Source organism: Grampus griseus, assembly GCF_964374135.1.
Source record: "Grampus griseus genome assembly, chromosome: 15".
NCBI classification, from domain to species: domain Eukaryota; kingdom Metazoa; phylum Chordata; class Mammalia; order Artiodactyla; family Delphinidae; genus Grampus; species Grampus griseus.
In genome coordinates, this window is record NC_139009.1 from 52322747 (window position 1) to 52340932 (window position 18186).

Sequence of the window (18186 nt, forward strand, 5' to 3'; positions counted from 1 at the left end):
GTCACAAGTGTACAATGGTGTTTTCTGGAGGCTACATGGTTTGTGATATCTCAAGAGACTGAATACAGAAGTAGATATGAGTATATAGCTGCCTTCAATTAAGGCAGATATTAAAGATTGATTTGCAAAAAATGTAAAATAGTGCTGTTCTTCTCAGTTTTGTTTTTTAGTGTAGTTATTTTTATTAGAATATGTTAACATCTAATGGGTTTATTATAGCTATTTTAAAGGAATGAATAAGTAAATATTTAAAAAATTTTTCCATTTAATTTCCAAAATGACAAATATCTATAGATGTAGCCCACATAAGCTAAAGCTTTTGGGGATCCTCAATTTTTAAGCATATAAAGGGATTCTGAGACCAGAAAGGTTGAGAACCTCTGAATTACAGCATTTCTTCACAGTTGTCTCCCAGATTTTCTTCTCAGTAATACTCACTGATAATGGCACTTTCTTTTAATTTTTTTTAAAATTATTTTTGGCTGTGTTGGGTTTTTGTTGCTGCATGCAGGCTTTCTCTAGTTGCGGCGAGTGGGGGCTACTCTTCATTGTGATGCATGGGCTTCTCATTGCAGTGGCTTCTCGTTGCAGAGCATGGGTAGGCACGTGGGCTTCAGTAGTTGTGGCATGTGGGCTCAGTAGTTGTGGCTCGCAGGCTCAGTAGTTGTGGTGCATGGCTTAGTTGCCCCGCGGCATGTGGGATCTTTCTGGACCAGGGCTTGAACCTGTGTCCCCGGCATTGACAGGCGGATTCTTAACCATTGTGCCACCAGGGAAGTCCCAGTAGCACTTTCTTAACCTTTCTGGTAGGTCCTAAGAAAAGATTTTCAGACAATAACCTGGAGTTCTGTTGCATTTCAAATAGTACTCAAGGGGTCGTTAAATGAAACATCAAGGAATTATAGTCTTGCCACCAGAATTCAAGCACATGCATATGTAGGTACTGATGACTATGTCTTAACTACCACCTATATGACAGAGATATAAAATGTCATCAATTTTGTTTTCAGAGGTATTAAAATGTGCATCTTAGAATCAAAGAAATATAATAGCTAACAAAGCAAGCCCCTGTTCTCCTAATCAGAAATCTCAAATCTAATGTTCTAAGTACCTAAACTTTCAGAGTATCATAGTGTCCCTACAGAGTAGATAATCATTAAACATATAGTGACTGACATTTGCAGAATTTGGTGAGCCTAAATTTGAATATCAATACAGATTTTTCTCGTAAACCAGATTTTTAAGGTAAAAATGTTCAGTTAAATCTGGAAATTGATTAGTGTTTAAAAATTAAAAATGCTCTGAACTAGGACTCAGTAAACCTGGATTCTCATCTTGGCTCTCATCTTGGCTCCAGTAATTACCAGTGTAACATGTTAATTAGCCATTTAAATTCTTTAAATCTTATTTTCTAAGTATGTTAAATGAAATAATCTCTGAGAGCCCTTTAAACTCTAAAACTGTGTCGTGCTGTGATTCTGTTCAGGTGATTTAAGTGATGTACAGTAAATCCACAGGATGATAGAAGCAGCATCTATTTACAACTCCATATGTGTTTGTTTGTTGGCAATTGGTTTACTGGTTAGAATTTTGCTTAGGGTAAATTTTAAAAAATTTTTGGCAAAAGTATTCATTGCCTGGTACCGAAAATTGTAGTATAGGTGTTAATACTTGATAAGTTTTTTATTGTAGCTAAATTTTATTTTTCTTTTGTATACTGTATTTTATTGATTCTAAGACATACATTTTTTACATTTTAACTTCTCTGAAATCAAGATGTTACTTATAATAATATGTTAGAGTTTAACTGACAGTGTTCTTTCTTAGAAACTCATAAAATAATAGAGTCTAATAATTAATAGCCTCTGATTAGAGGAAATTTGATCATTTAATGTGACTGTATAGACTTAACAAGTCAGAATGTTGCCCATTTGAGTGGCTGATACATGTGATGACCATTATATATCTTACACATATCTCAGACTTTACAACCCATGAGGTGAGTTGTTGGTGCCTATTATATATATATGGGAGAATCAAGATCTACAGAGTTGCCTTAAGGTCATATAATAAATGTTAAAAGTTTGAATTCAAAACCAGCCTTGTCTGACTTCAAAGTCTGTGCCCCTGAACTTTATGCTCACAATATCTCTTTGGTTTTGGCCATAACAGCACTAAAAATAATTATAGCCCAGATGTAAAATAATCAACAATTACATTAAGTCCCTTAACAGTGTTTACCCCATTAGATTCTCCAGGAATTTTTCCTAAGGAGATAATAAGAACTGTATACAAGAATTTACATATAAAGATGTTCACAAAAGCATTGTTTATGATAGTAAAAAATTATAAACAGCCTAAATATCCAATAATGTAAGACAAATTAAAGTATGATATGTTCATATTAATAGAATGCTAGGTAGACAGTTTAAAATCATGTTTTCAAAGAAATATTTAAGGATATGAGAAAATGCTCATAATATTTAGACTATTAAGTGGAAAAAAGCATGATTCTACAATGATTATCCCTGGGTGCTGGGATTGCTAATTTTTAAAAAATATTTCTTTTTTTAAAATTGAGTTGCAATTCATGTATTGTATTATTTTCAGGTGTACAACATAATGATTCAATATTTGTATCTATTGCAAAATGTTCAGCACAATAAGCCAAGTTAATATCAGTTACCATACATAGTTGCAAAAGTTTTTATTTTCCTTGTGATTAGAACTTTGGAGATCTACTCTCTTAGCAACCTTCAAATATGCAATACAGTGTTATTAACTATATTTACCATGTTGTATGTTATATTCCCATGACATACTCATTTTGACGCCTTTACCCATTTAGCCCACCCCCAGCCTCCAGCAAACACCAGTCTGTTCTCTGTATCTGTGAGCTTGGTTTCAGGGATTTTGGGGGGGGGGGCAGGGCGGGTTGTTTTTTAGATTCCACGTATAAGTGAGATCATAGGATATTTATCTTTCTCTGACTCATTTCTTTTAGCATAATGCCCTCAGGATCCATCTATGTTGTCACAAGTGGCAAGATTTAATCCTTTTTTGTAGGTAGATAATATTACAATGCATGTGGCTATACAGTTTGCCCAACACCATTTCCCCATTGTATATTTTTTTACTCCTTTGTTGTAAATTAATTGACCATATATGTATGGGTTTGTTTCTGGGCTCTCTGTTCTGTTCCACTTCTATGTGTCTGTTTTTATGCCAGTATCATACCGGCATATATATTATAGTTTTGTAATAGTGATATAGTTTGAAATCAAGGAGGGTCATGCTTTTATTTTTCCTCTTTTTACTTTTATATATTTTCTAAAATTTCTATGATGAATATGAATTGCATTTTAATCAGAAAAAAATTTTGTGTTTATGTACTCTTAAGACCAGAGCAGTTTTTCACTGTGTAGCTGATTGGAATCCCTAAAGGACTGTATAATCACAGAATTTAGAGCTAGTGGGAACTTTAAGATGATCTACTCTAAGTATTTGAAAAGTTTACAGTGAGTGGGATTTTTTTAACATCTTTATTGGAGTATAATTGCTTTACAATGGTGTGTTAGTTTCTGCTTTATAACAAAGTGAATCAGCTATACATATACATATATCCCCATATCTCCTCCCTCTTGCGTCTCCCTCCCACCCTCCCTATCCCACCCCTCTAGGTGGTCACAAAGCACCGAGCTGATCTCCCTGTGCTATGTGGCTGCTTCCCAGTGAGTGGGATTTTAAAGATGATCTCCCTTCATTTAAAAAATGAGGAAATTGAGAGATTTTTAAAAATATATTAATAGTTAACATTTATCTGGTGCTCACTACATTACTCTCTTTCACTTAATCTTTACAATATCTTTATGAGAGTTGATCTATTTTTATCCCCATATTATAAATAAGGAAACTGAGGCTTAAAGAGATTGAGTAGCTTGCTCACAAGTTACTCAAGTAATGGAACTAGGTCTGTCTGACTTCAGAGTTCTTAAATATCATGTAATGGTTTTAAGTGACCTGTTCAGTTTTGCATTGCTTATTATTAGTGGAAGAAGGATTAACAGTCTTGACTGCCAATTCAGCGTTCATTTAATTAATTTTGTCTGTTTTTTGAGAATACGTTGATTTGTAACCAGTTCAAATGCAGTTATGAACTCTGTTCTATTATGTCCTATCAGTATGAGGTAAAAATCTTTCATTATCGCTTATACATTTCAATTGTATCTATTAAGTTAAGAATTTTTGTTTAATCCTCTTAAAACCTTGGGTGATGAAAATGTTCTGGAATTAGCTAGTGTTGATGGTTCACAAACTTGTGAATATACTAAAAAAAAATCACTGAATTGTAGACTTCAAGAAAAATCTTTGCCTAAAATTACAGAAAAAAGTTTAAAATTTGCTGTATCAAAATATAAAGGTCACAAAGAGACCCAAAAATGATGTACTAAATTTTTTTTTGATGTACTAAATTTTTTAAGTTTCACATTATTCCAAATAAAGTAATAGGTTGCTGTTTATTACCTCTTCCTTGACCATGAATGATAATTATGACTGAACCAAAACTATGCAAAGAAAAGGAATTAAAAGAAATTAAGTATTAAAGTCATAGTCATAGCCATCTAAAGTCAGAAGTTGGCTACTTTAGTAGAGAAAAGGAATTTGAACTATACACATTATGAATATTTGTGCTTTGGATTAATGCCCCCATTTAAGAGCTGATTTCCATTGAGGTTCTACCTGTTTTTCTCCAAAAATATATTGTAAGATTACAAATTAATCCAAGAAAATACTGTTCTAATTCTGATGTTTAATTGTTGTAAGGAGAGTGAGCCATAGAGAAAAACAGTATTATTTTTCTTTAAATAAAATACTATAGCTTTGAATTTTCTATAAACGTTAAATTGTCAAGAATTTAAAGAGTTGTTGCCACAGATAATTAAAATCTTTCAAAATGCAAATTTGGAAGACACCTTGTTATCAATTCTATACAACTATAAAAATAAAACTACGAACTTGAAAAAATGTCTTTGCCAGATTATACTGTGATTAGCAAATTTGAAGAATGTATATAATATGTGTATGGACTTTATACCTTATGAGACTATGTTCTAATGAAAATGTAATTAAATTTAACCCAGTTTTAGCCAGTAAAGGTATAGTTCCTTTTAGTCAAGATATATGTATTCATTCCACAGTTTCTAGTCAACATTAATATTTTCTATGGGTAATCTCATAAAACTACAATCTTATTCCTGACCACTATTATTTTGACGAATTGTATAACTATTGATTAGTTTACAAAAATGGATTACATGGGTTTTTGGGAGTTTTGTTTGTTTGTTTTGGCTTCTAATTCTGTATCTTTGTTTTTAAGCATCGAATGTTATCCAGACAAGAAGAACTCAAAGAAAGAGCAAGAGTTCTGCTTGAGCAAGCAAGAAGAGATGCAGCTTTAAAGGCAGGGAATAAGCAGAATACCAACGCAGCCACACCGCTCTGCAACAGACAGCTAAGTGATGTGAGGAACATTGGTTAAAAAAAACATACATTGTTCATTGTAATCCTGGGGGTGTAAATAAGAGTAACTTATTTATATTTTTGATAAATTATTTTTCCACAGACTGTGTATACTGTGGGTACTTGGTACTTTCTTTGAACTGATAAATCCATACTTGGAGGAGCAGGTTGTAATTATTCCTGCACAGCAGTATTAGCTGTTAGAAAAAGTAAGATCCTGGAATATAATTTCCACATATACATGAATAATCTGTTTTTTTGTTAATTTACCCTTTGTAATTTAGTTGTACTTTGCTTAGGATTGTATTTTGTCAATGGAAGTTAATTTTGTTGGAAACATTAGAATATAACAATGATGCCTACAATTTATTGAAATATTGGGTTGGCCAGAAAGTTCTTTCAGGTTTTTCCATAAGACCCAAATGAACTTTTTGGCCAGCGCAATACTTAGCATATATTCCAGGCACTATAATGGATGTTTTACATAATTTTTATTTTACCTAACCTCATGAAGTAGGTATAAAAACTCCTTTTTAGATAAGAAAACTGAGGCTGATAGGTAAGATAATATGTACAAGGTTGTAGTCGATAAATGATGAATTTAGGATTTGAACCCAAGACTTACCAGACTCCAGAGTCCATCCTCTTTCCTATCATGTACTGCCATCCCTATGTTAAGCCATATTTTTATACATATTTTTGTGTAGTGCCTCACAGATAATAACGAACATATAGTAATAGATTTAGATTTAGGGGGACATGAACCTCTTCATGAATCTGAAAATTATGACAACCCTGCCCTACCCCCAATTTTACATATACATAAAACTGCATGTTCTTTTTTTTTTAATTAAGATTTTATTTTTTTAGAGCAGTTTTAAGTTAACAGAATTGAGGGGAAGGTACAGAGATTTCTCATATACCCTCTCAACCCACACATGCATAGCCTCCCTCCTTAATAACATGCCCTGCCAGGGTGGTACATTTGTTAAAACTGTGAACCTACATTGACACATCATTATTACCCAAAGTCTGTAGTTTACATTATGGTTCACTCTTGGTGTACATTCTATGAGTTTAGACAAATGTATAATGACACGTATCCATCTTTATAATATCATACAGAGTATTTTCACTGCCCTAGGAATTCTTTGTGTTTCACCCATTTATCTCTCCCTTCATCCCCAACCTCTGGGAACCTGATAATTTTATTGTCTTCATAATTTTACCTTTTCCAGAATGTCATATATTTGGAACCGTAGTATGTTGCCTTTTCTGATATGGCTTCTTTTCACTTAGTAATATGCATTTAAGGTTCTTCCATGTCTTTTCATGATTTGATAGCTCATTTCTTTTTAATGCTGAATAATATTCCATTGTCTGGAGGTACCACAGTTTATCCATTCACCTACGGAAATGCATCTTGGTTGCTTCCAAGTTTTGGCAATCATGAATAAAGCTGCTATAGTCATCTACATGAAGGGTTTTTTTTTTTTTTTTTTTTTTACATGAAGGTTTTTATGTGGACTTAAGTTTTCAGCTCCTTTGGGTAAATACAAGGACGTTTGCTGGACCTTATGGTAAGAGTATGTTTACTTTTGTAAGAAATCACCAAACTGTCTTCCAAAGTAGGTGTACCATTTTTCATTCCCACCAGCAATGAATGAGAATTCTTGTGTTTTACATTCTCGCCAGCATTGGATGTTGTCAGTGTTCTGGATTTTAGCCATTCTAATAGGTGTGTAGTGGTGTCTCATTGTTTTAATTTGCATTTTGCTGATAATATATGATGTGGAACATCTTTATATATACTTATATGCCATCTGTATATCTTCTTTGGAGAGGTGTCTCTTAAGATCATTGGCCCATTTTTTAATCCGGTTGTTTTCTTACTGCTGAGTTTAAAGAGTTCTTTGTTTCTTTTGGATACCAGTCTTTTATCAGTTGTATCTTTGCAAATATTTTCTCCCTGACTGTGGCTTGTCTTCTTATTCTCTCTACATTGTGTTTCACAGAGCAGAAGGGGTTTTTTTTTGCAGTTTTTTTTTAATTAATTAATTCATGTTTTAAAATTTTTGGCTGCATTGGGTCTTCATTGCCGTGCGCAGGCTTTCTCTAGTTGCGGCGAGCAGAGGCTACTCTTTGTTGCAGTGCGTGGGCTTCTCATCGCGGTGGCTTCTCTTGTTGTGGAGCATGGGCTCTAGGTGCGTGGGCTCAGTAGTCGTGACTCGTGGGCTCTAGAGCGCAAGCTCAGTAGTTGTGGCGCACGGGCTTAGCTGCTCCGCGGCATGTGGGATCTTCCCCGACCAGGGCTCAAACCCCTGTCCCCTGCATTGGCAGGCGGATTCTTAACCATTATGCCACCAGGGAAGCACAGAGCAGAAGTTTTAAATTTTAATGAAACCCAGTTTAACCATTAGTTCTTTCATGGGTCATGCCTTTGGCGTTATATCAAAAAGGAATCACCATACTCAAGGTCATTTAGGTTTTCTCCTGTGTTATCTTCTAGGAGTTTTACAGTATTGTGTTTTACATTTAGGTCTGTGATCCATTTTGAGTTAAATTTTGTGAAAGGTGTAAGGTCTGTGTCTAGATTTATTTTTTTGCATGTGCATGTCTGGTTGTTCCAGCACCATTTGTTGAAAAGATGATCTTTGCTCCATTGTGTTGCTTTTGTCCTATGTCACAGACATTCATTTTGGGGGTGCAAATGTAAGTAGGATTATGTTTTTAATTTCAAATTCTACTTGTTCATTTCTGGTATATAGGAAAGCAATTGACTTTTGCATATTAACCTTGTATCTTACAACCTTGCTATAATTGCTTATTAGTTCCAGGAGAGGTTTGGCTTCTTTTTTTTTTTTTCCTTCAATTCTTTCAGATTTCCTACATAAGATAATCATGACATCTATGAACAAAGGCAGTTTTATTTCTTCCTTCCCATGCATACTTTTTTTAATGCCTTTCAGAGAATAACCTCTGAACTTGACCACTGTTTTTCAGACTTTGTCTTTTTTTTTCTTTATTTATTATTATTTTGTTTTTCTTTAAGTGAAGTATAGTTGATTTACAATATTATATTAATTTCAGGTGTACAATGTAGTAATTCAATATTTTATAGACTGTACTCCATTTAAAATTATTGTGAAATATTGGCTATATTTCCTGTGCTGTACAATATACAGACTTCAAGTCTTTACACAGTAATGTGATATAAAATCAGTGTAGTGGGCCACAGTAATTTTATTTTCAATGAAAAGGAATAGAATATCTAAATGAAATCGAAAATATCAGAATTTATCACACATCATAGTACTTTTGTGTGAGACTTGTTTTAGTTACGTGGGTATGTGTGCTTACTGGATCTTGATATAAAATGTATTTTTAATTGTGGGTCATGATAAAAATCCTTGAGAAATGCTAATCTAGATGGCCATTTTTTCTGAGGAAGAAATTTTGTAGTCTTTATACCAGCTCTTTCAGTGCCTAGCCATCTATTATATCATCAATTTGTTGGTTCAGTCAGATATTTATTGAGTGTCAGAAATTAGTATTTTTGTAGAGATAGAAAAGACTAAGTTTCGGGGACTTCCCTAGTGGTCCAGTGGTTAAGACTTCACACTTCCACTGCAGGGGGTGCAGGTTCGAACGCAGATGAGGGAAATAAGATCCCGCCCCCCGCAAAAAAAAGACAAGACAAGACAAAGCCTCTTCTCTCATGGAATTTACATTTTGGTGGGAAGAGACTGGTAATAATGAATAAATAAGTTAACTACAGACTGTGAAAACTACATGATATAGTAGAGGATAATTTGAGTAGGTACGAGTGACTTGAGGAAGGGACATTTGAACTAAGACTTGATGGGAGAGAAGGATCCAGTTAAGTAAATAGCCACAGAGAGAATATTCTCTTTAAAAAGAGAGTTATTTTGTTGATATTATATTTTATTTGTGATAAATTTTGTTTCATAGTTCTTTCAGGCTCTAAAAATTATGGAAAATTTATAGCTCTATATTTTTCAAGTGTGTTGATTTTAAATTTAGAACACCTGAGATTTAAATGATCTGCCAAGTAGATCTTAAAAAGCCATTATTTTACCTATGTGTAAATTTTACATATATTAATAATTGTCATCTAATGTTTATGAGCACTTACCATGTATCAAGCAGGATTCAAAGTGCTTTCTTGTGGATTTTCTTGTTTAATCTTCACAACAATTATATGAGTTAAGTATAATCTCTGTTTTATAGTTGAGAAAACTGACATACAAATTAATGAGTTGCCCATGGTCACACAGCCTATAAGTAACAGAGCCAAGAATTGAACCTAGACAATTTGACTTCAGAGAGTATGTTTTTAAAGCATTATGTTTTATTTCCTTCTTGTTTATTTTTCTGAAATCCTTGTGAAGTAGGAATAGATATTACTGTTGTATCCATTGTAGAGGTTAAGAAAACGAGTTAGGAAAGGGTGTTTAAATTTACCTAGGGTTGCAAACAGTGGCAAACTAGGCTTAGAATTCAAGTATCCTGATTTTTAAGGCTGTTTGTTTTTTCATTCAATTTATTCATTTATTACTTTAAACTGTCAACACATATTTTATTGGTCATCTCTTCTTTTTAAGGCACCAGTAATTTTGCTTGCACTTCTAATTTCCCAAATAAAACTTAAACTTTTAGCTAAATTACATTAGTGTGAATTCAGTATCATAAGTTAACTACTAAAACATCGCATATTCTATGTCTGTGACATCTTACTGTATCTGTAAAATATATAACTTGGATTTTAAGAAACATGATGTTAGTGATGTTTCATCGAGTTGGATAATACTGCTGGTGGCATGTTACTTGCCACATCTTTCTGGAAAGCAAGTAAACTTCATTAAGAAATGCTCATTCCATTTTATCCAATAATTCCACTAACAAAGATCAATATGCAGGTTTTCATCACATAGTTATTTATAATAGCAAAAGTAACGGAATGGCAGTCACTCAGACTAGGGGAATGATCAAATGAATTACAACAAATATATATACTTGTTATGTAGCTATTGAAAATTATTCAATAATGTTTTGAAAGAATATTGAAAGGACATAGGGAAATGTGCACAGTGTCATTTTGTACAAAAAGAAAGATATAAAATAGCATATGGCATACGAACTCCATTTTGAAAGACTGTGTTTTTATATATGCATTGTAAAGTTCAGGAAGGAAAATAATCAAAATATTAATATTTATCTCGGGCTTCCCTGGTGGCGCAGTGGTTGAGAGTCCACCTGCCAATGCAGGGGACATGGGTTTGTGCCCAGGTCCGGGAAGATCCCACATGCCGCGGAGCAGCTGGGCCCGTGAGCCATGGCCACTGAGCCTGCGCATCCAGAGCCTGTGCTCCGCAACGGGAGAGGCCACAACAGTGAGAGGCACGCATACCGCAAAAAAAAAAAATGTATCCTTAAGGGTAATATAACAAATGGCTTACAGAGTTTTTTCCCTTTATTCTCTCTTTTAAAAATATGTCGTGTTTAGATAAATATTTTAAACTAGGGAAATTTTTGGTATCCAAAAAGGATGTTTTTAATAGATTGTTTTCTTAGCATACCCAAATGTACTTGACCATAAAGCTGTTTCATTTAAACTAATGTTGTGTTTCAGTATCTCTAAGGGTGTGTGTGTGTGTGTGTGTGTGTGTGTGTGTGTTTTAAGAAGAGATGTAGAAAGAACTATTCACTTTTACAGTTGATGATATTTGTTTGTGCATAGGTGTGGAATAAATGGCGAATTCAATACTATCAATTCTGTTCACATTGAGAAGACATTTGCTTACTTTATTGCATTTGTTTCCCACTTACGCAAAGTTGTACCCTACTGCTTATGAAACTATGCTTCAAACAGTCCCAAAGATATTTTCCCTACCCTTCCTCTTTCAGGTTATCTTTTGCTACATTATAAAACACTGAAAACCTATTGGCATAAAATAACCATTTTATTTTGCTTACAGATTCTATAAATTAGGCCTTAGGATAGGACACTGGGGGAATGTTTTATTTCTGTTGCATGTTGTCAGGGGCTGGTTTTCTTCTAGGAACTATGCTGTCAGTTGGAACACCTACATGTGGCCTCTCCATATGGTTTCTCTACTTGGGCTAGTTTGGGCTTCCTCACAGCATGGTGGCTGGGTCTAACAGCGAGTGTCCCAAGAGAGTAAAGTGAACTCTCTTATGCATTCTTATGATCTAGCTTTAAAAGTCACCTTTGCCATACTGTTGACCTGAGGAGACACAAAGCCACACCCAGGTTTAAGTAGCAGAGACATAGACCCCACCACATTGTAAGAAGAATGTGTGGCATGGAAGATATTGTTGAAGCCTCTTCTCAGTTATAGTTTAAGCTCACTTTAAAAACTCTCTTGCGCATTCTACTGTTGCTCATTTTTCAGGTAAGTCAAGCCGTATATAGATGTGTTGGGAAGAACATCAGTTCCATGACCTAAATAGTACATTCTGGGACTGTTGCTCTAGTTTTGACATTTGTTACTCTGTGGGCCTTATAGCTAATATTGAAATGATTTAAGAAAGAAAATGTAAAATATCAGGTAACTCCCGTTTCACAAAAGAAGTTAGACCTTGCCATTGCTTTTCAGATTTTCAGTTTAGTATGCAACTTTATAATCAGGTTGATAGCTTTTCCAATGATATGGTAGTTTTCTTAATTTGATCATTTTCTTTATCATTTCTGGTAGCTCTTGTACATACAGGTTTGAGTTATTTCGTAGTACTGTCCATATTTTGGAAAAGTAGTATGGCCAACTTGGCTGACAAAATTAAAAGGGAAAATACCAAATTTCATCTCTGGAGCAACTGAATATGAGTTAAGTGATACTAAAAGTAGAAATTATTTAATCTCTCTAAATCTGTTTTTCCATTTGTGATATGGAGGCAAAGAAAATTTTTTTCTCCTGTGTGACATTCAAATTAATTGGTGTCCACGGTGGAGTGGGTAAGGGAACCATGACTAATGCCATCCCCACTTCAGTGTCAGCATCCCTTTCACTCTGGAGAGATCAAAAGACTTCTGGTAAATAAAAAGCAGGTTTAACTAAGAAAAAAAAAAAATCTGGCATCTAATTTAGTGAACTGCTGCTACTATTTTCACTTCCTTATGCTCTTTAATTTGAGCCTTAATTTACCATGCCCTTATTTTTAAATTCATTATAAATTATCTTGCGTTTATAATGTATCCTTTGGTACTAAGAGTCTAGTTGCTGGCAGGGAGAGATATATATATACCCGCAGGTACCCACGGCTTTTTGTGTTCTTAGTTTAACTGAGAGTTCCCAAGAGTGAGAAAAAAAAAAAAAAGTTGGTACCCAGGAGTGACCCCAAGTCTTGAATAAATGAGTCACTGACCTTAAATCTTCAAGAGTTTACCGAAGAGCTTAGTTACTCTTAGGAGACTGCTGATATAGGACTTCTTCAGCAATTTCTATCTCTTATCCTTCTAAACTTCGTTTCTATACAGCTAATCTAGGACCTTCTGATGAATACCAGGAAGAATGAGTAGAGCTATTTTAATAATTGATGTTAGAGTTCTTAAATAGAAGTATAATTGCATGGGACAATGTCCGTCTGCTCTGTACATGTTAACCGCTTTTGAGGTATCTAGTTTGTATCTAGTTCTGGGCTGAGAGAGAGAACTTACAGAGGATTCAGGGAAGTGTTAAAGGATTGAAAGCAAAGGTCTACTTTTAAGGAAAGACAGGCTTATGAAATATAAAGAGAGGACTGTGAAATAGTTTAAGTAGTAATTTGAGTATATGAAGGCTCAGATTCTTTCTCCCGCTTACCCAAGAGAATAAGTTCCAAACTACTCAAAATGGCCTCATATAAAAAGTTCTTGCAAATCCTGCCCCTTCCCTTTCTAGCCTCATTTCTCACCTCTCTCCCATTATTCACTCTACAGTCTAACTCAACTAAGTTGCTTAGAATGTGGCATACTCTTTCGTTCCTGTATCAAGCATTTGCTGTTCTCCCTGAAATGCCTGTCTTCCCTTGTTAGGAAAATAACTTCTTCTGTGAGTACCTCTGTCATGGCTCCTAGCAGCAAAGTTAATTCTCCTTCCTGTATCTTTTTCTAATATATTGTACATATTACTACTGCCACATTTCCCATATAATTATCTAATTATACATCTCTCTCTCCCTCAACTGTGAGCTATTCAAAGTACAAGAACCTTGTATCCCCAGCACCAAGTATTAATATTAAGTAAATGTTTGTTCAATGAATAAGTTAAGGGAGGGAATAGTGACAGTCTATTTTTCATATCTTCTGAGTGTCAGCTAAGAAAAACATGAGCTTAAATATGAAAAATTGGGGTTGCTATAAGGAGTTTCTTGGTAAACAGGGAAAAAAACTGACTCTGAAGGTCTTTACAGCAGAACTGATTATCATTGGTCAGAGAAAGTTAAAGGGTTCCCCTTTCTCAGATCAGTTACAGAGATGACATTTGCCACTTGGGGGCTCGAGGTTCCCTGTATCATCCTTTTCTTCCTATTCTTGTATCCTACATTTTGATACCTTGCTTTGTTATGGTGTGTACACACCAAATTCTTACACATACCTACTCTTCCCATACTCTGGGATCTCTCATTAGAGTTCAGCTCCCAGCTCTGCCTTGAATCACATCACTCTAAGCAAACATTCCCTCATATAAATTAGTATAGCTTTATGCTGGAAGGCTAGGAAACAATTTCTAAGACACTGAAGACAACTCTTGGTAATACTATCTTGTGGATCCTCATGTACAGACTCTACTTAAGTAATCTTCGGAAAATATTTGAGCTGTAATTTCTCTTAAAAGGGAACTTACAAACACAGATACTGTAAACCTTATAATTTTTCTTAACTTTTGTCAAGATTACCATTGCGTGTTTTAATGAGAACTTGCTGCAAGTACATGATGAATTTAGATCTTTTTTAGGGAAAGTAGTTTACATTATTCATTTGTATCTCTGTGCCTTTAAACATTTGTTTAACCTGTTTCAGGTGTTTTCTGAAATTAGTTTTCTATAGGAGACAGATTTCATTGCTCTGAGCTCTGTGATTTCTATTTCTTTGCTTCCTATTCCTTTTGAGATTTTCATTTTACATTTTACTAATATAAATTTTAGGTGTGATATTTGTTTTGTTCATTATTTTTCACGTATACTTAAAATAACTTTTTTCAAAGTACAACTGAAGGGTTTGACAGGTTCAACAATCTAGCCATTATATAGCCAAAGGAGCTTCCTTGACTGTATAATATATTTAAACTTAAACTCTGAGAAAAATGTAATAACTTTTTTCAAGAAAATATTTCCTTTTTTTTTAATATCTTTTTTTTTTTAATATCTTTATTGGGGTATAATCGCTTTACAATGGTGTGCTAGTTTCTGCTTTATAACAAAGTGAATCAGTTATACATATATATATGTTCCCATATCTCTTCCCTCCCGCGTCTCCCTGCCTCCCACCCTCCCCATCCCACCCCTCCAGGCGGTCACAAAGCACCTAGTTGATATCCCTGTGCTATGCGGCTGCTTCCCACTAGCTATCTACCTTACGTTTGGTAGTGTATATATGTCCATGTCTCTCTCTCGCTTTCTTTATTACTCAATTCTCACACTTTTTCCCCAAGAAATGCATAAATAGAATTTAAGAAGCTAGTCTATTTCAGACTCTTTTGCTTATTACTTTACATTCGAATATAGTTGCTTTTTTAAAAAAATACATTTAATAAATCCACCATGACATTTAGTTATACTCATGTAATTATAATAAATAGCTGAAAGACATGTTTGCATTTGATATACTAAAGTTTAGGATCAGTACACTCTAAGAATAAGGAGTGACAATCCTGCTACCCACACTCCTTGGAATTGCTATTAGGATATGAAGCACTTTGAACCTATCAGAAGAAGGATGCTATATAGGTTTAATTATACCTTTTCGTTTTTAAGAAAGAATGAAATCTATTTTATAAATAGAAAGTCTAAAAAGAGAATTGGGAATGAGTCTTCAATCTAGTTTAATCACTTAACAGTGAATTTATAAATATGTTTTTCATTTTTTCAATCATAAATTATGTAACATAAGAATATGCTTTGCATATAGTTGTTAGATACCAGGAATTTTGTTTTGTTTTGTTTTGTTTTTGTTTTTTTTTGGCGGTACGCGGGCCTCTCACTGTTGTGGCCTCTCCCGTTGCGGAGCACAGGCTCCGGACGCTCACGGGCCCAGCCACTTGCGTCATGTGGGATCTTCCCGGACCGGGGCACGAACCCGTGTCCCCTGCATCGGCAGGCAGACTCTCAACCACTGCACCACCAGGGAAGCCCTGGAATATTTTTTAAAAGAAAAATCAGCCAAAAAATCACAACATTATTATAATCCAGACTTGAAGTTTTTTGTCTGATATTTAATCTGCAAACATAGTGAGTGACCCATTACAATTAATTGGCATAGGAGTCCACCCTCACTTAGCAGGATCAAACTGCAAGTTAGCAGCAAGTCCTGAAAGGTTTGTAATATCTGTCTTTAAAGGTTTGCAGTAATATTTGAATCCTCTAAAGAAAACTGTGTATATGGGAAAGGAATTTCAGTTTGGTCAGTCCTTAGTTAACTACAAAGATCAGCAATCAAAGAAAGATACAGTGACTTTTTTTTTTTACTGGTCATTAGCAGTGAATCCAAAGGGCTTATTTGGTAAGAATGCAAGCCGCTCTTTTGCGAATTAAACCTTTAACAGGTATTTTGTTGATACGAAGGGGTGGGACATCAACCTTGTACTTTTGATGTTAATTGGAAAATATTGATTTAAATGGGACTAGTCCGTTGTGCTGATAATTGTAGCAGATTTAGATAAGATCACTAGATCTTTTCCATATAATCAAAGAAGCAGTTACCATCCAACTGGTAAAAAACACTAAATATCATCATATCATCTATCTCTGAAAGAAACTTTTCCCATAGTTTTCATATATATATATGTGTCCCAAGTATGTCTCATCGTAAAAATGTATGTAAGATTATGCTTATATGTTTATGAAGATCGGCTGTGTTACATTTAAATGGCTAAGCTCTAGGAATCAAGCTTTAAAGTTAAGGTCAAGCTAAAATTTTTATTTTTCCTGATTACATATAGTTCTATTACTAGGAAGAAGTAGGTAACTTTGCACTTGTAATTTTAAAAGAACATCAGTTATTATAAAAAGAAATCTAAAACCTCTAATAACAGAGAGTAAGAATTTGTCTTATTTACAGATTTTTATTCTCTGTATGAACTGGAATGTCTACACCCAGGGCACAGAGATGAAAATATATTCCTTATTTCTTACACCAACACAATTGATAGAAGATTTAATGTACATAATCCGTTTCAGACCAGTAAGACACTTTAAATATATAGCTTAATCTTTTTTATAGTTGCATTTTATAGGAGAAGAATGCCAATGTACTTCTGTATTCGACATAAATGCCTCTGTACATAGCAGTGGTTTTTATTCATTATGATTTAAATAATAGTTTATCTATTATGTCTAAATTTAAGTTGATTTGAAGCCTACTATCCTAACAATGGCTACTAGACTTCTTAGAAAACATATTGTTAGCTTGCTCGCATATCTTCAAAGTCACACAAAACACTAGCATTGTTGGGGGAGAAAACTCAAGCATCTTTTCTATTATGTGGCCACAAACCCCTAGTCTCAAAAGTCTTATTTATTTGAGATTGCCATGAATACATGAATCTAGGGCTAGGTATTTTAGCATCAGGAACACTCCTTTTATGCGACTATTAATGGCCATAGACATTTTCCATATGGCTGTTCAGTGCAGTGTTGAACATCCCAGGATGATATCACCGTTACTAAGAGCTGTATTTTGTATTGCCTATTCTGTTATTGCTCAGTATGCACAAGGGTAGAGTTTAAATCTTTATTCATTTCATTTTTTAATGTTTCTTTTGTTCTCCTTATCATGTTCTGGCTTTCCCAAGGATATATGCTTTGAACGAAAAGTCACATGTGCATTACTAATTGTGTGCTATTGTATTTAAGGTTCCTAGTGGTGGCACTGTGAAGCTCCTAATTCCTTTGCTTCACTTGATGTAAAATAATCTGAGTGTCTTTGATAGCAGTGAAACAGTATTAATTGTTTTGTACATTTCTTGGTCACTCTTCTTAGGTGGTCTTCATAATCTATTAGAACTTTCAGCCAGATTTTTGTAATGTCATGCCTCCAGCAGTGATTAAATTGGTAATTAATGAACAGTCTTTGGCAATGTAAACCACATCCCGTTAATTTTCCCTTTTGAGTTTTTAGAAGTTGTCTTCTGTGTCAGAAATCATTGCGCCACCTTGCTATGGCCCCTTGGCATGAAACCACAACGACTTGATTTTTGCAGCCATTAGTAGATCAGAGCAGTAATTTCACAGTATTTTGGTCAAGGTAATTATAATACCAAGAACTGAGTAGATTTGAAAATTCACGAAAGAAGTCCAGAAATACCAGGTGAGCTTCCTTGTGTTCACTGGAACGTTATGATTAGTTTAATTGGTCTTTGTTTGATTTTAGCCGCAGAAACTATTTGTGTCACAGCAGTGCAGTGACTTTATACTTGAGTGTTTCTG

The 18186-nt window shown here is 34.4% G+C and overlaps 1 protein-coding gene across 4 annotated transcripts in view; it reads left to right on the top strand.

Annotated features, from left to right (window-relative positions):
* The window catches only part of EHBP1 (EH domain binding protein 1), a 346811-nt gene that overhangs the window by 252708 nt on the left and 75917 nt on the right, over nucleotides 1-18186 (top strand). For all 4 annotated transcript variants that reach the window (XM_082672228.1, XM_082672227.1, XM_082672230.1 and 1 more), the window contains one exon: nucleotides 5378-5521. In XM_082672228.1, coding sequence (XP_082528354.1) covers nucleotides 5378-5521 — 144 coding nt within the window. The remainder of the gene's footprint in view (nucleotides 1-5377; nucleotides 5522-18186) is intronic.